At 43.3% G+C, this 19,763-nt stretch overlaps 2 protein-coding genes across 13 annotated transcripts in view; one reads left to right on the top strand and one right to left on the bottom strand.

Moving 5' to 3' along the window:
• Positions 1-12,118, bottom strand: part of NFYA (nuclear transcription factor Y subunit alpha) — a 33,659-nt gene extending 21,541 nt beyond the window's left edge. Inside the window, exons 1-3 of one of the 8 annotated variants that reach the window (XM_029943982.1) lie at positions 11,964-12,118; positions 4,087-4,219; positions 2,421-2,507 (exon numbers count right to left, since the gene is read on the bottom strand). In XM_029943982.1, the coding sequence (XP_029799842.1) occupies positions 2,421-2,507; positions 4,087-4,161 (162 nt within the window). In that variant the 5' untranslated portion in view covers positions 4,162-4,219; positions 11,964-12,118. Of the gene's footprint in view, positions 1-2,420; positions 2,530-4,086; positions 4,220-11,394; positions 11,905-11,963 lie in introns of those variants that run through there. The other 7 variants (XM_029943978.1, XM_029943981.1, XM_029943980.1 and 4 more) reach the window with 7 other exon arrangements.
• Positions 12,119-12,338: 220 nt separating this feature from the next.
• On the top strand, positions 12,339-18,428 carry OARD1 (O-acyl-ADP-ribose deacylase 1). 5 transcript variants are annotated; one of them, XM_029945282.1, is made up of 6 exons: positions 12,354-12,716; positions 13,356-13,435; positions 13,939-14,083; positions 15,202-15,260; positions 16,301-16,413; positions 17,758-18,428. In XM_029945282.1, exons 2-6 carry the CDS (start codon positions 13,397-13,399, stop codon positions 17,858-17,860), a joined length of 459 nt encoding a protein of 152 aa, XP_029801142.1. In that variant the 5' UTR covers positions 12,354-12,716; positions 13,356-13,396; the 3' UTR covers positions 17,861-18,428. The 5 variants fall into 5 exon arrangements, with proteins under 5 accessions (XP_029801143.1, XP_029801145.1, XP_029801144.1 ...); XM_029945281.1 differs by having other exon boundaries at positions 12,354-12,732; XM_029945283.1 differs by lacking the exons at positions 16,301-16,413; positions 17,758-18,428 and adding an exon at positions 15,345-16,292 and having other exon boundaries at positions 12,339-12,732.
• The last annotated feature ends 1,335 nt before the right edge of the window (positions 18,429-19,763 follow it).

Genomic DNA, 19,763 nt, shown 5'->3' with positions numbered 1-19,763 from the left:
CAATGAGAGGGAGAGTTGATGGTGGTGATGGTGGCTGAGTGCAAATTCTAAGTAACTTAGAAAGAATAAATCAAACTACCCAGCAGAGACTGTAGAAGGGTGGGTACCAAGCAGCTCTGGAAGCTTATGGAGAAGACCCTTTTCCCCCATAGTCTCTCAGGCATTAATGAAATACACAACTTTTACCCTCTTTATCTCACTCTGGGAATTCTAGTCCTATGGTTCTTTCAAGAGCCCACCAGGAAAAGGCCTAGAAATATTTCTGGTCAGTTTTCAATCTCTGTGGTAGAATTCTCATGCTGGACTCTGATAGTTGTTTTAGTTTTAACAGAAGCAGTGATGAATATGGGAATTACACACTGAAGTGTACCAAAGAGTCCCAACTTTCAAGCTCTTGCAATCAATGAACTACTCTAGAAGTCAAGGCACTATACATGCTCTGTAACATCCTGAGTCCCAATATAAAAATACCTAACTAACTGAATGAATTCTGGAAACCAAAAAACAAGCCATGTTAGAAGTGAAATGGAATGTTCAAAACAATAGCTAGAAATCCAAAACTTTCATTTTCAGATGCTATGCTTGTTTTGAGGAATTATTTGTAGCAGACCACAAGATTTCTCATATGACTAAAATACTCATTCTTAATGCCACTGCAAGTATGTTTAAATAACACTAACTAGTTAAAAGATCAATCTGCCCTAGATGAAACAGATTAGATATTAAGGCCCCCTCCTCACCACCACCACCACCAAATGCATCAGAATCTTCAGGAACACTGTAATCCTAAGTTTTATAAACTGCTCATGGAGAAATTCCACTTTACTTTTTAAAGGACTTTACAATCGGAGTCTCTCATGTTTTCTCCTTTCCTTATCAAATTAAATTCTCTTTGCTACAGTCATGCTTGCACATACCCCATCAGAAAAGACCATTCTGAATATTTATTACGTGAATAACTGAAACAAGGATTTAAGATTTTTCAAAATAATGAGACCCCTAGAGGAAAGATTTTCATCATTTCCATAAGGTGTTGCCATTTCTTTTCAAGAAAATCTATAGAAATAAGAAACACAAGTTTTGAGGCACAACTGTTCATAATTTCTCACTACCCATCATCTTAAACGTCTCCCCTCATGGACATGCTAAACGTGTACATGATAAACTGCTGGGAGACTCCCAGGAGCTCATTGTGTTTACGACATATGAATGATTACAAGGACACATGCATCAGACAAGAAGCCATACAGTTAAGAGCATGTTACATTTCCATTCCACAAGTGGTTAATGACAATACTGTTTCATGTATCAAGGAGATGAAGCAAGCATGAGAAGCATGAATAACAAGCTGTTGAAGTCTGAGATTCGAACCTAGTTTGGGAGTAGCTACAAGCTCAGCCTTGTTCAGAACTGTCTGCAGGGCATCATCAGACACTACAGGTGGCAGGCATGGGGCAGGGGATGAAAGGTTAACGTAAAAAAGGATTGCGGCAAGGGCCAGGGAACTGCAGGGTGCTGAGCAGCACTAATGAGATGCCAGTTCTGCATTCGAGGTCCTACTTTGAATCATTTCCATTCACTGGAGGAAAAAAGGCAGGGCACTCAAATTTTGCCAATTTCTCAAAAATACAGTCATGTTAATCAAAGTAACGGGCAGACACAGAGAAGACTTATGCTTCTACTTTTCATTACCTAGGAACTGGCCAAAATATACCCCTGATTTAGGACAGTTAACTTGGCCATATATAATGTTAGGGAACTGCACTGGTTAGGAATTCTTATAGTGAGTGGCTCTAAGACTGGAGACTTCTAGAAAGCATATGCCACCTCTGTCCAAGCAAAAGGTGTAAGATAATCTCTGCAAATCTAATAATAAAATAGGTCATGGTTTCCCCAGGAAAGGTAGTGAAAAGGCAACAGTTAAGAGATTAACAAGATTCACTGAGTAGATAAACCTTGCCAAGAACAAGGTTTATTTTGATTATTTTGTACCTGAGTTGCCCTTTTAATAAAAATAAAGCGCAATCTAACACTAGATATTTTCTATTCCTCTAACATAACCCAAATTCATGAAATTTTACTATGCAGTCTGATTACAGAGCTTGGGCTCTAAACAGGTAAGATTCTAATGGCACTTGTAAGAATTTCTTCATGCCACTTACACCATTTCCTTTCCAGGTATCCCCAAAGAAACATGATAGCCAAATTCAATTTTTAGGAAATGGATACTGAGGTCACTACATGACTAGGCACGAAACATGAGGAAACTGGAATCTTATAAGCCTCAAAGGCAAGTTAACGGCATCAAGGACATGCAATTGACTTTGCCATTCCTCCTGGAGACCCTACCACAAATAGCACCAGACATGAGGACAGGAGAAGTTCATGCAGTGCTTACAGAGAATCAGAGAGGGCACCACTACCTGGAGGGTCTGGACTTGCTGGCCTGAGGCGGATGCCACCTGGGCCTCAGTCTGCAACTGGACAGCAGTGACACCACCCTGCTGCTGAGAACAGGAACAGGAAGAGCTTGAAATGTATCAGGAAGGAAATGTATAGGTCAAGACATGAGAACACCTTACCTCTTACTGGAGAGGGAGGGCATCTTCTTTGAATAGCTCCACCCAATAGAGGACTTTCAAACTGTATTGACTCCCTACACTGAGCTGTTTTGTTGTGGGTAGCAGGATTAAAAATATTAGCCCGAGTCCCCAGAGTGAAACTCAAAACATACTTCCATGACTTGAATCATCAAAATAGTTGTCATCCTTAACACAAAAAAATTTTAATGCACTCCTTCCTCCCCAAAATAAGCATTTATTCCTTCTGGTTATCATTATTTTCATGTTCTTTTTATTTCTCTAAATGAGTTCACAACAACAAAGTTATCAGGTTTTAACACCTTTGAAGCTACAATGAAGAATTTCTGGGACTTAAATACAATCACCAGATAGGAAGAATGAAGCAATCACTGTGACCCAAAATCGTCTTCATGCTGGTCAATGCCCTCACGTCCCCAAACTAAGTATTACTTCTACTCAGTTGGATTGCCTTAGAAACAATGTTTTCAGTGATTTAACCTAAACTTTATACCCTCTAGTGGGAAGTTCTAATGGAACAAGAATTTGTCCATCAGGGCACTGGTGCGAATAGAGGGCCCTTTGTGGAATCCCCTTCCCTAGGGAGGAAGCCTTTGAAGGAAGCTGACAGAGCCACAGCAGCTGTGTGGAAGGAAAGCTAGTGAATGAACTTAAATAATTACTCTTTTAATCAAGAGTCAGCTCTCGCCTTTGATCATCAGATAGGAACAACTCACTATCAAAATAGCCTTTGCACTCCCTACCATCTACTTTTCTCTATTCTCTAAGTTCCCTTTTGTAAACAAAACATTCCCAACCTTGGCCTTGGGTCCAATCAACGCATAACAAATTTATTTTCTTCGAGGGAGAAATACAAGTAAAGTTTACACTAAAATAAAGCCAGGGATAGGGCATCAGAAAATGTAATCTCTGTATAAATTCAAGAAAGGAATCTATCTTAATTAGGAATAAACTGGCAGGGAATTCCTTTCCAATATGAGCTTATCCATAAGAGTGCTTATCTAAATATTAACCTCAAGTTGATCTAGAGCTTTCCAAACTAAGCACCGTGGCGGATCAAATCAAAGAACAGCGGATTTCTTGGAAGTGGACTATCTTGGTTTATCCAACGGTGGCTGAAGCCTTAAAAGATCACAGGCTAGCTTAATCAAGAAGAGAAATGACAAACCTGAATCCAGAAAAAACCCAAGTTGCACATTGCCATCTGAGAACAGACTATTTTGAGAACAGACATTTTAATAAAATAAAATGGGCAATTTCGTATTAAACCAGGCTCTTGTGAAAAGCAAGTTCTATGTGGTCACGGACAGAAGCTCTGAACACAAGGAGCACGAGGGTAATGGCAACAAACCCAACCTTCAAAAAGCACTTTGGCACAAATCACCAGACCTATTATTCCTAAGATCTGGTACCTCTACATCCCCACTTGAGCAGTGCCAGTATCGGCTCCTTTGCGGTGCCGTTTAAAGCAGTTTTACGTCCATACCTGCTGCTGAATCTGTCCAGCCTGCACAACAATCTGCTCTGTCGAACTATTGCTGTTTGCTGTATACTGCTCCATGATCCCTCCAAGTTAGAATCCTGGCCACAGTGAGTTTCACTCTGGAGATCCTAGAAGACTGCAAAATGCACTCTTATTAGAAAGGTTGGAAAACAAACTAGGTGAGATTGTTAACAAAAGCCTTGCCAGATGATTAGCATGGATAACTTCCTGCTGTGCTTCATTTGTAAGAAAACTGGGGAGGAGAATAGGAAATGTTCATTTTGATATCATTTGTATCTACGATTACATGGCACACTCATGCCAACAATATCATAATGCCATCTCGTGTGTCTTAAAAGTCCTTTTAGTCATTTCTTATTGGCAGTCTTACCTTTCAATAGTACCAGTACTGCAACACATCTATCTCAGAAATACTCATTAAACTAGGGCATCACTTTGTTACAAGACCTATTTAACACTGGTTCTCAGGTTCACCTGTACTTCAGAGGAAAAACGGTTTCTTCAGTTTATAACATACATTTGCCGCCTGCCAATACTATACCAAACATGTACTCTAGTTCTCTACATATGGTCTGCAATTTAAAACTTCAGGGTTTATTACTTAGTAAGTAAATTACTCAGACCTGAAGTCAACCATTTTGCTTATCAACATCTTCCTTAAGTAGATAGCTTGAACAAAGGTTTAGGAATTTGCATTTTAATTCACAGGAAGGAATAAGAAGTTATAGTAATGGCAAAAATGATGTTTACAGATTAAATAGAAGGAAAAGTTTTATATTAAGGTTAAGAGTTTCTCTAAAAAGAACTTAAGTTTCCCTCACTCTTGCATTTGAATGCCTAGTAATATCCTACCCTTTATTATTATTATATAATTTCAATTCTCTTTATGGCAATTTCCAAATCTAAACAAGAGTAGTGAGAACATTATTAATGAACCCCAGACAAACATCTCCAATTCTTACTCATGGTCAATTCTGTTTGACACAATCTCGTCCACTTTCCACTACCCCTAAATTACTTTGAAATAAATCCCAGATGCTATATTATTCCAAAATTCTGTAAACACTTCAGCATCAATCTCTAAAGAGTAAGGATTCTTCTTTTGTATTTATCACTTTATCACAATATTGTCTACACAGTATCATTCCAAACATTACAAAATTACTAAGTCTTAAATTTCATCGAATATCCAGGCCTTGGTCAAATTTATTGTTCTCTCACCCCTTAACAGTTACACGTTTTTGAAATAAGGTCATGATTAGATAAATGGAAATGATATTTGAGAACCTTGGAATGACTTGATTCAAAATTTAAAATTATACCAACTGCCAGAGAGTCATTTCTTAGAAGCATGGGGGAGGTACAAGTATATATAAGCAAAATGTAGATAAATCTTTGCCCCCAGCTTTTCTCCGGGCCTTCATAAGTTCCAAAATTTGAATGATAAACCTATGTGAGCTAAAATGAACTGTGCGTTATGTCAGCAAAGCAATGTACTACTATCCATAAATCTACACATGGTAGATGAGATTAATCGCTTGCAAGCTGTCTCAATATGGTGTGAAAGAAGTAAAAATATATCCAAGTGCATGTGTAAGTATTTAGGAAGAAGTATACTGAGGTCTGATGTTCACTTTGACATGCATTAAAAATAAGATGGATTGATAAATGGAATGGATAGAAATACCTGATAAGTCAAGTATGGTACAGCGTGAACAGCTGACTCTAGGTGATGGGTATGCTGGTGTTCATTGTAAAATTCTTTCAACTTCACTACATGTTTGAAAAATGTTTGTACTAAAATATGTGCATACCCTGTTCCTCATAACCAAAAGGATATGCAGAGTAAGAGAGCCATAAATAAGGACAGGATGACTATGCTGTCACAGCATGATGTTCTGTAGCCATATGGTTCTCTAAGTCACTCCCCTTGCTCGGATAGAATGCTCACCAAGCAACTAATTTGGATTTACATACAGATAGAGTAACAGGGAGCAAATATGATCAGCTACACAAGTAAACTTGATGGTTATTCTCACTGCATACTAACAAACGGACTTCCTGATTTCTACACCAGTTCACTCCTGAACCAGTTAACTAAAGTCAGCTCCTGACTCTGGGAACAGAAAATTGGTTTTCAGCAAGACTAAGTGGCTCTGTCAGGGAAGTAAATGCTCTTCTCTGAACTATCTTGTCTCTAACCGCAGTACAATAGATTTGTTTGTAAACTAATAAAATTAAAGAATTAAGCGTTATGATACAAAGAACATAAGGGATTCCATTTTTATGAAACCCTAAAAAGACCGTAATAGCCTAGAGAAGAAACAGGGCAGTGGTTTCCTGGAACTGGAACGGGAGGAGGGGGTAAGGTTGGGAAGTTGACTGGGATTATAGCATCTGGAACTTTCCAGGGTGATGAAAATGTTTTATATATTTTATTGTTGTGGTCGTTGCATAGGTTATGTATAAAGTTCATCAAAACGTGCACTTAAGATGATTACCCTTTCTGTCTAAACTATATCTCAACAGTCGATTTAAAAGTTTAGGATCATGAAGGCATGTCCCATTTCAACACCTCCCTCACCCAGATCCACTTCCTGCAGTGTTTTTCCTTGATCACTACTTTCCAGAAATTTATCTTACCAAGTACATGAGTAATAAACAGAATGCCACCCAGATTTTCTTCTTACCTAGTTTATCCTGGCAATACAAGCATTCCAATTCAAAGACATTTCAATCCATTTTATTTGGACAGGTGAAAAACGAAGCAGTTCTCAATTTAATTCTCTCTCACATTAATGAGAGATTCAGATTGCAGCATTATACTGAGTCTGCTAATGGCGAGTGCGTCCCCACTGGCTTCCCCGAAGCCGTGTGCTCCTATTACCATGAGCTTCAGTTAGCAAAACTGCAATACAACGTGACACTATCCTTCCTCAAGGGCTCTTCCAACCAAGACTTGAACAAAATTAAGCAAGCCAGATTTACTCAGTCCAGCTCTTAATCCTAACAGTTTGTCCTTCAAAGAGTGAGTGTGTCTCTATTTTGGCTGCCATGAAAATCCTCTTCTTCCCCAAAACGACGTGCAGAACCCGACATGTTGCTAACTACCAGGAATCCATTCCTGTGTCTCCATACACGTTTTAAAACTAAACTTCCAAAAATTCAACCATAAGCATGTGAAAAGCCCCTCAAAAGTACCATACTTAATAATCACTACCAGATAAAGACTGTCAGAGAGCTTTCAAATTTTTTTGACCACAATTCACAGAAACATATTTTGTGTCACAAATCACTGCATACATACCAGTGAAAAAAAGTTAACTGAAACAAGTTCCATGAATACTTAGATTTGTGTAACCTAAGATGCACGTATTTCCAATTGCATTATAAAAAATTAGCAGCCCTACTCAGTAAATTGATTTCACAACTTAGCAAATGGGTCTTGATCGGTTTGTGAAAAGGCCAGAGAGCAAAGGGCTGTCCCTTCCCTACTGTCCACGAGATTTCTGGATTGGTGTTCCTAATTTGGTCCTTGTCTCTACTAACGATGAACCAACTGCAAGACACCACCCTCAAGGTTTCAGAAATAAAAAGAAAACGCTGACGGAGATCCTAACTTCAAAGAGTCTTCAAGTTTGGTAAAGAAGTAGTCTTTACTGGAACCCTAAGAGACAAACAGGTAAGATGAACAGACATCTGTTTCACCTGGGGACAGGTAAGTCAAGGAAGGCTCTAGGAAAATATGACATCTGATCTGGTCCAAAGTGTGAGAAGGATTTATATATGTGATGATGTGGGAAAGCTTAGAGTACTCTAAATGAAGAGACAGCATAAGAGCAAGTGCTGGGAGCCGCACTGTTGTACCCAAGATTTCTTTATCGCCCCCAGAAACCAGAGACCGGCCAGCCTAAATTCGGGCTCATAGACTTCAACGACACACTGGATCCACGTGGAGCGAGCCCCGAACATGGCGGGGTAGGGCCTTTTATGAGTTTGGGAAGGGGGAGTTACAGGAAATTGTGACACAGGTACAGGGGTCCAATCATTATAGCATCACATCATTGACAGTAACTTTAACCAATTACAGAGTGGACCCAGAACCCCCAGGTAGGGCGTGACTAGTCTTAACCTCCATCTTTAGGCCCGCCCCCAGAAATGTTAATGGTGTTAGCTGGCCTTCAAGGTCAGAGGGGAAACCCGAATCAAATCTGCATCCTTAGAGCACCGGCCTTGCTGGATGACGCGGTCACAGTAAGGAAATGGTAGACGTAGCAGGGCTCCTGCCACAGGTGACGGAAGCTGGAATCTCCTTCTGTTAACCGATTGCTCACTTAAAATTAAGCCTGTTGCTATTGATTAGGCCTCACAATGTTCCAAATCAGATACCTCATGGGAAGAAGCATATTCCCACCTCTATAAAGAGGAAGTTAAACAAAGCACTGCAGATGTTTGTCGAAAGGCTCTTCTAATGAGCCTCACAAACTAAGGCATAGATAATGAAGGGGGTTAAAGAACACAAGATTTACTATTAACTCTGGCCTGGAGAAAAAAAGCCTAACTTAGGATTAAGAAACAAACAAGAGCCAGGCAGAAGTCACTGCCCATACATATGCTAATTTGGTGCCCACTATGAGGATGGGTAAGAGTAGTTACAACTTAAACTCATATGCAAAGGCCGGCTCCTCTAGGGCGACTATGGCGCTTACACCTTTAACATCAAAGGACAAGGTTGACAAAAGGTTTATTTACTAACCAGCCGAATACATTCTTCCTCTTGTGAGCCAGACAGGATGACTCCTAGCCTTGTTTAGGCCTGAATCTTAGCGTGATTGCTATAAACAAATGTGTTTGCTATCTGCTTCTCACTGAAAACATCCTGCTATCTTCTTAGTTGTAAGATTTACTACTGGTTCAAACGAATATGTATGTTATCTGCTTTTCACTGAGAATATCCTGTTATCCTATGATGTGTAAATTACCTCACTGTAATTAGAGTAGTTCTGAAGAAATGCCTCTGTAAAACCAGTTTCTGCACCCTTTTCAAAGCATCTTATCACTGAGAATTATTTGTAAAAATTCCACTTTCTGATGTCATATGTCTATAAATAAAGGCCCCAAACCTGCCGAGATAGGAAGAGATAGGAGATGATACATGATGATGCCAGGATGATGTCAAGAAAGAAAGAAAGAAACTGTGTGAATCTCTCTTTCCCATCCGCAGTCCGCAGCTACCCCTTCAGGGAGCCCTGGACCAGCCCAAGCAGGCTTCCAGCAAGCCAAGGACAGAGAAGCTGCAGGATATGAACAGCAGACTAAAAGGCCCCATGTCAAGAGAAAGCTTGAGGCCAGAAGATGGTCTCTTAAAATTCCAGGCGAGATAATTCTTCTGAAGATGGGTGGAGGCTCTAGAGATGTTTAACAGGACAGCGACCAGACTCTAATTTATAAACTACCTTTTATAAAGAAGTCTAGTGAAAGTGCTTGGTGCTTTTAAAGTGACTAGGTGAATGTTTTTATATGCCAAGGTTAAAGACAATATTCAGAAAGCAAATATGTTTTTAAAAACGCCTTAGGCATGCTGCCTCACCTACTAACGTGGATAATGTCCAAGGATTAAATGAACTGAAGATGACTTAAACATCCTTAAAGGGAGAAGCAAATAGTAAATAGCCTTATTTACTACTTATTATCATCTTTAAAGATGACTTTAAAAATTTTTTATGTTTTTTATTTATTTTTGAGAGACAGAGACAGCACGAGCAGGGGAGGGTCAGAGACGGAGACACAGAATCTGAAGCAGGCTTCAGGCTCTGAGCTAGCAGTCAGCACAGAGCCCGATGTGGGGCTCGAACCCACCAACCGTGAGATCATGACCTGAGCCGAAGACAGATGCTGACCTGACTGAGCCACCCATGCCCCCCTAAAGGTGACTTTAAAAAGCGAAAACAAAAAACCCGTCTCTGAAGTTTTCGTTGTGCAGAGAGCACTGGATCAGTTTTCTGAAACCTACCAGTTGTATGGCCTTAAATGTGATTACAAAAACGCACATCATATACTTAAGACCTCCTCTATTCTATGTAACAGGGACTGTACTAGGTGCTTGAGTAGAAATTTCTCAAGTCCTAGGAGAAAAATCCCTTATTACCCCCAAACTTAGCTGCAGAAGCTAAGCAGAAGGTCACAAGCTAGGATCTTCTTCTTCCAATCCTGGGAAAACACACACTTTTAAGACTTTTTCCATCTGAAAGTCCAAAAATTAACTGCTTCCGAAAATTCTTACCAAGATACACAAGCGCTTTTACCAAGTGGGCTTTCCAGCCTAAATTCTCATCAGTACTGCCCAGTGTCCTAGCCCATCTATCCCCACCCAACTCCTGACAGCACAACTTGGTGCCTCTGCATATGGTCTTTTCTCTGAGTAGTGTTCTTCCTTTCTTTCCTGTAGGAAGAAATCCCACTGTCAATGAAAAGTGTAATATGGAGTCTTCCACCGAGGCTTGTGGGTGGCTCACACATCAGTACTTTACAGAACTGAATTTGGCCTCACTGTACCGTTAGGTGTTAATTAGTTGTTCGCTTGTCACTCTCCACCAGGAAAGTAAGGTTATTTACTATTGACCTCTACCCACTTCTCCCCAGCATACAGATCGCTGCTTGGTACAAATTCGAGTTTCTACAAATACCCGCTTACAGAACGTTAACGTGAAATTAGATAGTATGTAAAATTAAATAAGTCAAAAGATAGCTGTGGACAGAGCTAAAAGGTCAAGCCTGACACATGCAAAGGGAGACAAAAATGTGAAAGGAAAACAATAAAAAAAAGAATTCTACATTCCCAAAGAAGGGGGAGTTCACAGGACGAGCAATGGAGAAGACAAATGATGTGAGAAACAAGTGGTGCAGCCTCCGGGAAAAGGAATGCGCAGGGCTGGCAATCTTCTAAGACTGAGGTTCTAGGCACCGAAGGGACTGGCCGCCGTGCAGCCAGGACAAGAAAGGAGACCGCTTGGTTGGACTCCAAGACGGAGGTGTGCGGTTCTGCCCCGGCGAGCGGGGCGGGGAGGAGAGGAAATGACGAGCCAAAAGGGGGTGGTAACGGCGCCGGGCCGGAGACCCAGGCCGAGCGTGCAGAGAGGAGGGGCGCGTCGGGGCAGGAGGGTGGGCGCACTAACGGACCCCCTCTCCCGACCCGCGAGACGGCGGGGGCGGGCCTGCAGGGCGCCGAGGCGGGGGCGGGCTGGCTCCCTCTCCCCGCCGCTCTCGGGGCCCCGTGGCCGCGGCGCGTACCTTCCTTCCACAGGCCTCATTCGCGACCCAGATGGGCTGCAGACAGGCAGACCCGGCTCTCGGAGAGCTGGGATCGCGGGCCCTCGCGGGAGATTCCTCGTCTCGAGGGCCGAAGCATGGAGAGTGCAAGAGAGAGCTTCAGTATGAAGCCCTCACGATTTGGAGATCGCCAAGGCCCCGAGCGTGTGTGCACCTGAGTGTAAGGGCGTTCGTGGCAGACAGGCCCACCGACCCCGAGCCTGGGACCTGACAATCTGGGCCTAAGGGTTGGGAGAATGAGGACGCATCCCCAACAGGCACAGGCACCCAGCAAAGGTCTGGACCCCGACGAGCTCGCTCCCCAGAGCGCCATCCCCGCGCTGGGTGGCCCCCTGCAGGCCTCGGCCGGGAGTGGCCTGGGGCACTCAGAGGCCCTCGGCCGGGGCAGCCGGCCGCCCCGCTCGGCTAGGCTCAGCTAGACTCCCGAGGCTCGACGGGCGCCTGGGCCTCTCCTGAGTGGTCAGCGAGACCCGCCAATCGGGGCGCTGGGGCCGGCTCTGGGCCGCTGGATATTGGCTCCTCACACTCACCGTGCCTCGCTCCCCCGGTTCGCTGCCCGCGCTGATTGGCTCCAGTACCGGACCCCGAAACCCAATCAGAGGCTCCAGCCGCCGCTGCCGCCGCCACTGCCGCTGCCTCGCAAAATGGCGAACCTGAACAAAGGGGAATCGGGCCTCCCTCCAACCGCCTCCGCGCAGGCGCCTCTAAGACCACGCCCCCTAACCCCAGCATCTGGCTCGCCCCACCCCCAGTTGAGGGAGCGCCGCGCAGGCGTTCCCTGAAGCCACGCCCACTTTCCTGATTCGACGCCTTCTCCAGCAAAAGGAATACGCAGGCGCCTTCTGGACGCGCCAGATCCTTGAACTCAAACACCGCCCTAAACATAGTACTACGCAGGCGCTAACTATCTTTGCTAACTGCCCACCCACTTCTCTGCGGTGGCTGGAGACACACCCCTGGGGCTAAGGCGCAAGCGCCGTTTTTCCCCACTCGCGGTGGGCTGTCTCGTTACGCATGCCCGGGCGGCGGCGGGACATTCCACGGATTTTACCGCCGGAAGTTCGGCGGCCATTACCAAAGAGTGCAATTTCGGCTAGCTTGCTAGAGTGGCTTGTTGCCGCCCCGCTCCCAGGTGGTGGGCGGCCATTTTAGGTGCGTGCAATTAAGGGCTGTGGCGGGATTGGCTCTGCGTCTGATTTCGTCCGCTGCTTCCCACCTACCAGGGCTGGATCCAGAGCCCTACCCCGCTGGGCGGGACCTCGAAACGGCCGACTCCTTTCCAGGTGAAGGGTAACCCTGGTACGTTGGGGCGTTGAGCGAGCTTTCCCGCTACTTCCCACGGGACCCTAGGACAGGCACTACGCCCTCGCTGACCTGTCTTAGGGTGGGAGACAGAACGAGAGACCTCTCTAGACACCTTCCCCATCCTCCAAGGGCAGATGGAGGTGAGCCTTCCTTGAGAGGCCGCCTTCCCTCTCCTCCGCCTGCGGTTCGGCAGTACACTCCCCTGGTGTAGACACTCTTTCGGTTGCGGCTCATCGGGACGGTGGCCAAGCCCCTCCCTTTATCTTCTGTGCCAAACCCACTGGTGAAATACTTTTGGTTTTGCAGAGAAGGTAACAGTCCTAAATCCGCTTTGCGCGGGCGAGGAGAAAGGAGGAGGCGCGTCGTAGGGACCGCCTTTTCTTCCCTGCGGAGCGGGGTGCACCAGGAAAGCGCGAAATGTGAGCGGGGCCCGGCCGCCTCCAGACCTAGTTCTTCTTTTTCTTGCCCCAGAGGAGTTTTGTATTGTTTCCTAGAGGCTGGACGAACTCCCATTCAGCGATAAATGGTGGGAGAAGAAACTACCAAGTGGGTGGTCAGGGCAATTTGAGTAGAATATGTTCAGGCTGCCTAAGCATTTTTCCTTTCCCTTCTCGTAGCTGAAGAAACACTTAAGTTCTGGGAATAGCGACTCAGTATCATGGCCGGCAGCCCTAATGAAGATCCAGAGGGAAGCAGAGTGCGTAACAACTGTTAACTTATTGGTGAACTTAAATTCAGAATAATTAAGGTCAAAAGCATAAACACTTTAATTAAAGACATAATTGAATTGTCCCCCCCCCCAGCTGATTTGCTTTAGAAAGGCTGATATAGTACTAGGCAGAGACCATGATCACTTCCCTTTTATACATTTTTTAATCTGTTGTAGTTAATTACTTAAATTCTGCAGATTTTATTTTATTTATTTTCTAATGTTTGTTTTGAGAGTGCGCTCGCGCAGGAATGCACTTCCCAAGCAGGCTTCAAGGAATCTTTTGCAGAGTGGCGGGCTTAGTGTCAAATCCTGAAAGGTTAGGAGTCTGCTCATCCAACCGACTGAGCCACCCAGGTGCCCCTACAGATTTGGTTTTAAATCAAGGAAGGGCAGTGGTGGGGGGACATAGTAAAAGGAAAATGAAAGAAATGTCTTAAGTGTTTTTCTGTTTCAAACAAAACCTTTCTTTGCCCTTTTTCACATTTTAGATCACTTACGTGAAAGGAGACCTTTTCGCATGCCCCAAAACAGACTCTCTAGCCCACTGTATCAGTGAGGATTGTCGGATGGGTGCTGGGATAGCTGTCCTCTTCAAAAAGAAATTTGGAGGGGTTCAGGAACTGTTGAATCAACGTGAGTTTTGAAAAACAGCTTAACTAGTCCGCCTTGGCTACAGCATCTTGATCTTCTGTTTTAGTTTATTAGACAAGGATATACATGCAGAGAGGGGATCCTAACCACTGAGAACTTTGACTTTAGATGAAGGCTTCCCCTACAAAAATGGCCTACAGTTTGGGTGGTCATCACACCAAACTTGAGTTCTTATAGCAGTTCCTAATCTCTTCCTGTATCATAAAACTTCCTTGATATTACTTCACGTTTCTGAACCTTTGAATAACCAAATTGCTTTTCTACCATTGATTTTAAACCAGAGATAATGGGTTAGAATCACCTGCAGAGCTTTGGCAACAGCTGCTCAGATCACAGTCCAGGCTTCTCAGGTCAGAGACTCCATCGGTGATTCCTTTAAAAGTTTATACTGCTTTTTATTGTAGTTCTTTGTATACGGGACACCTTCCCTTCATTGAAAGCTCTTTAGTAATTAGGAACTTTTACACCTCTCCGTGCTTCATAATGCTTAACACAGTTAACTCTTTGTACGTAAAAAAAGTTATGGACCTCGAGGGTGTCCTGCTAAGCGAAAGAAGTCAGGCAGAGAAGGACAGATACCATATGTTTGCACTCATAGGTCTAACAGGACAAACCTAACTGGACCATAGGGAGAGGAAGGGGGAAAGAGAGCTGGGGAGAGTGAGGGATACAAATCATGAAAGACTACTGAATACTGAAAACGAACCATGGACTGAAAGGGGTGGGGAAGGAAGGGGGTGATAGTCATGGTGGGGGGCACTTGTGGGGGAGAAGCACTGGGTGTATTATGGAAACCAATTTGAAGATAAACTATTAAAAAAGTTGTTAAAAGTGTTTTAAGTGAATAAGTAATGTATTTGAAAATACGGGCAGGACAAAAGGTGAGATAGGAGGAAAATGACAAAATGGAGAAGAGAGCTGGAAGTTAAGTAAGGCTGATAAGGAGCAAAGTGTTAATAGAGACAATAGGTTTCTTCAGAGTTGAAATTATCGTTTGGTACATAAGTCAACTCAAATCTGTAAAGGTTTTATTTCAAATTGAAGAATGCAAGTTGGTGTTTTTAAAAATACCTTTCTACTATTAAATAACTCTTTCGTAGAAAAGAAATCTGGAGAAGTGGCTGTTCTGAAGAGAGATGGGCGATATATATATTACTTGGTAAGACAAGGGTCAATTCTTACTGTATTCTAAGGACTGAGTGTGGGCTGCTGCATTTGTGATGTTCATGATGTTCCATTCTAGACAGACAAAGATGGCAAAAAGTTCCTGATTTCATGCCAGCTCAGATCCAGTGGAGGTGGCTGTTTGGAGCACTGTGTTAGAAAGGAACACGAGGCTGCATCTGAGCTCCACTGGGAAGAGTACTGTGACAGCTACCAAAAGCCTGTGTTCTAAGACTTGGAAAAATTAGGGATGCCCCCCATGCCTGAATTCTTTCCTAATTATGGTGAGATAGAAACATAGTATCTCAAAAGATGGATTTCCCAAAGGAGTTTCTCTTTCGTTCTTCCCTATCAAATGCAGTGCCTAGTATTACTTAACTCCTTTCCTGCCTCAGTGTGGGATTCTTTCACTGTCCACATGGCCTTAAGGCCCCGGGAGTGCGGCTTCTTGGTGATGATGCTGAGTGAGTTAGAGCAACCAGCCCACTACAAATCTGATTTGGACAGCAGGCTGAGTGGGGACACGCCATGAGCCCTTGGGATGCTGTCCTTAAGGTCGATGAGACTTCCAATCTTGTTTGGAACACTACGTTTCTTTTTGTTCTTTATAGAGAAACAAAAAGCAAACAATCGTGGTTTCTAAATAAACAGACTTAACAGGAAGTTTTCAGGTGGTATGGGTTCTTCCTTGTTACAAATACATTGCTTATCTCTTGGAAGTGGCACAAAGACTTTGACCTACCTTGCTTGAAAACAATAGACAATAGGGCACAGCCTGCTAATTTCCTGGGCTTCTTGGGAAAAGGAAAGGTTATTGCATGGCACTGTCTGGGTTTCTCAGGCCCTATGTAGTGGATTTTCCTGAGAGCCTCCTGTAACTGGAAGGTACTGTAGAGATTTTGTCATCCTGCTCTAAGCAGTTCTCAAAACATATACTTACTTTTTTAATGATCAGGATGTTGGGAGAATGTGATGGCTTTTCTTTGGCTAATATTTGGGACTAATGAAAGTTTTAAATTCATTCTTTGTACTCAGATTACAAAGAAAAGGGCTTCACATAAGCCAACTTATGAAAACTTACAGAAGAGTTTAGAGGCCATGAAGTCCCACTGTCTGAAGAATGGAGTCACTGACCTCTCTATGCCCAGGCAAGGAAATCCAGGGCCCCGACTGAATACTTGTAATCGAGTGGTGAGCTTTGCTGTCTTACCGAAAGACAAATGACTGAGAAGCTTAACTCAAAATACAGGCTTAGAAGTGGACAAATTTAAAAACTTTTTAAAATCACCAGTGAACCAGTTGTCAGACCTCCGGCCATGTTCTACACATTTCTTAGCCTGTGTTGAATGAATCAGGATAATTAAAAACACACAGCCTACTTAGTAGGGAGGTCATGTTGTTGAGTCCCCTCTGTTGAATCTGAACGTCTTCTGCCTAAGGCCGAGGCTCTGTTCTTGAAGCAGTAAAAGCTTAAGAACCAAGTCTGAGCAATTGCGGTTTTCTTCTGGGCCACTTCAGGTATCCCAAGCCTGTTAATCTGGTGTAGAAAAGGTGGTAAATTATCACTGCCTTTTAATCTGCATGCTTGTTTGTAGTCAGTGTGGGTAGTAGCCAGAGGATATGTCACTTAGTGATATCTTAGACCCTAGCTATTGGGAACTTAAGGGAATGATATTGGGGGTTCAGTATCCTCTTTACTTTTTAGGCTTGTGGTCATTTTCCTTCCTGTCTAGTTTTGAGTCAGACCATGCATGCAGGTTTGTTCCAAGCTCCATGTTACTTAAAAATGTGGCTTCAAGGTCATCTTACCTTGGGCTTTAACGTATTGGTGTCTGTTGTATCAGAAACTGTTGGGTGGTTTTTATCACAGTGTTTTCAAGGATTTAATTATCAGACATGTGAAATGAGCAATTTGAAGTCTTTTTTTTCCTGTAGGGATAGTGAGGATCAATAAGGTAACTTGGAAGAAAGGTGCCAGGTAGTAGAGTTTTATGGGCTGATTGAGGTTTTTCACCAGGGTGTTCTAAGACCTGAATTACAATCATCTCAGTGTTTCCCGACATTTCATTTTGATTTCCTTTTTGCAGAGATCCTGTCCTTTGTCCCTCTTTTTATCTTCCTTCACCTTGCTCCCATTCCTTGATCATAAGCATATTTTAAAAATACCAGCTAGTTTTTATCAACAGATCTAGAAGGAAAGTGAGTCTCCCATGTCACCACAGTTACACATTTTCTAAATGTAGCCTCAATTGACAAGTGGTACCTTATTAGGCAAAAGAGAAGTGACAGCTGTTGGATGTTGGGGCTGTCTAGGAGCAGCCTTAGGTGACTCACAACAGGAATTAACTTGCAGACTCCCACCAAGGCTGCCTAGGTGTGAGGCTAGGTCGTTTGTCTTATGCCTTCAGTGGGTGCAGCCTAAGGGAAGTGGGAAGAGCCGGCTTTCCAGAGAGCTTCACCACCACCAGGGGAGATGTTTTTGTCTTTTTCAGGATTGGATGTGGTCTTGATCGTCTGCAATGGGAAAACGTATCTGCAATGATCGAGGAGGTGTTTGAAGCAACAGACATCAGAATTACTGTGTACACACTCTGAACAGACGGGCGCTTTGGATGTGTCCACCTTCTCCTGCGTCATTCCTACTTGACCACAGTACTGGGCGAACTGGCCTATATAAGTCCTTGGCCAGGGGAGAGTTTCATGTGAAGTAGTCTGTGTCACAGGCCAGACTTGGATTGCTGTATTCTCATGATTGGACTGGGACTCTGGAGGAGGGATTGCTTGGGAAATGTTGCTGTGATGTTTTTTGCAAGAAATTAAGGAGTAGATGGCCTGATACGAGGCAAGGAAACCAGATGTTGGGCCTCTGACCCCTGTTTGCTCCAGGATACTGCCTGACTTGGTTGGCCTGCCACTAGGTGGCAGCATTGATTATACTTCTCTGATGTTTAAGAGAAATTTCAGGAAGGATGAACATTGCAGTTAATTTTGCATCTTCTGTTATTTGCAAGTTTGCTTAGTATTATTCTTATGTCACATTCATCCTAGGAGAGAGTGATGGGTTTTGTTTTAAGTTACAGAGATGGGTGTTACGTTGTTAAATAAGAAATTTATGGTGACAGAAATGGAAGAATAAAGATGTTTTCTTTTGGGGTCCAATGAAGTTCTGTGCACACATCTGTTGTTCTGAACCTGGGTAATGGAAGATTCACCCGAAAATTAATTGGGAAAAATCAAAGGGTCCAGGGGGAAGAAGAGCAAGGTGAGAAGAAATCAGAATGGTGGGTCAGTATTTCTGGAAAGGCAGATTTAGAATCCCCTCATGGTGAACTCTTCCTCTCTTCTTCCACCACATAGCTTCTGTGACTGAACGTGTCTGAATTCAGCCATGAAACAAACGAAGTATCATACATTAAATGCGTGCTGAATTGCTCAGGGCAGAATGATGACTCAACAAATCAGCAGCTTTCAACAAAATCCTTATAAATACTAAATATTAGTCCCCCTTTCTTCCTGAGCTAAGAGAGCACCACTTTGTCCACTCCTATGTTGACAGTCAAAGAATACATTCCTGGATTTAGTATCAAAGGTGTTGGGAAAACTAGTGGAATTTTGTTTTACCATTACTATGCTATTAAGACACCACCAGGCTGGTTCAGTCAGTAAAGCATGCAACTCTTAATGTCAGGGTCATGCATTCAAGTCCCGCATTGGGTGTGGAGCCTACTTGAAATAAATTTAAAAGGTAGAGACGCCGGGGGCTCAGTCAGTTGAATGTCTGACTCTTGGTTTTGGCTCAGGTCATGATCTCATGGTTTGTGGGTTCAAGCCCCAACATCACCATGGGGTCTGCTTAAGATTCTCTTTCCCTCTCTCTGTGCCCCTCCCCTGTCCCCTGCTTGTGTGCTGGTTCTCTCCCTCTCTCAAATACACTTTTAAAAAAAGTTAAAATAGCCAGACCAACTATTGATTTTCTCCCTAGAGTGAATTCTGGGTCTGTCCTAGGACTTGCTGCTTACCCAAGTGTAAAAGAACTGGGTTCAGAAGGGGCTTGTTGAAACACTATGAAAACACCAGTTAGGTATAATCTTTGTACTTTAGACTTGTGTGTTCTTATCACAGTGCAGCCTGATAGGAGGCAGCAGTTTCAAAAAGTACTTCACTTTTGTATCTCTGAAAGAGACAAGTTCATGTTGGGGTAGGGGTAGTGCAGGGTCAAGTTCATCGTTAGGCTTTTCTTGCAGCTTCACTTCTGTCCACATATGGTAAAACTGAAGGGGGGAAAAGAACTATCTAAATACACAACACAGAATGAATGTGGGATGGTAAGAGCAAACTTAGACTCAAAGTATTTTGTTTAGGCAGATCTTTGCTTTTGGCTCCAAACGGATTTTGTGGGCTTCTACATTTAAAGGAATTAGGGTTAATTTTTTTCATGGATTATGAGCCTCGATGATTCTTTGAACAAAGACTAGTCTTGTGGAGGAGAGGCTCTAAG

The sequence above is a fragment of the Suricata suricatta genome, chromosome 7 (genome assembly GCF_006229205.1).
Source record: "Suricata suricatta isolate VVHF042 chromosome 7, meerkat_22Aug2017_6uvM2_HiC, whole genome shotgun sequence".
Lineage (NCBI taxonomy): Eukaryota > Metazoa > Chordata > Mammalia > Carnivora > Herpestidae > Suricata > Suricata suricatta.
The sequence above is the reverse complement of the archived record's forward strand: the minus strand, read 5'-3'. Positions and strand labels throughout refer to the sequence as shown.

Excerpts from the sequence above, each read along its gene's own strand:
- OARD1 (XM_029945282.1), top strand. The coding sequence starts at position 13,397 with ATGGCCGGCAGCCCTAATGAAGATCCAGAGGGAAGCAGA. Across the intron at positions 13,436-13,938 it reads AAGATCCAGAGGGAAGCAGA|ATCACTTACGTGAAAGGAGA; the intron begins GTGCGTAACAAC and ends TTCACATTTTAG. Across the intron at positions 16,414-17,757 it reads ACTGACCTCTCTATGCCCAG|GATTGGATGTGGTCTTGATC; the intron begins GCAAGGAAATCC and ends TGTCTTTTTCAG.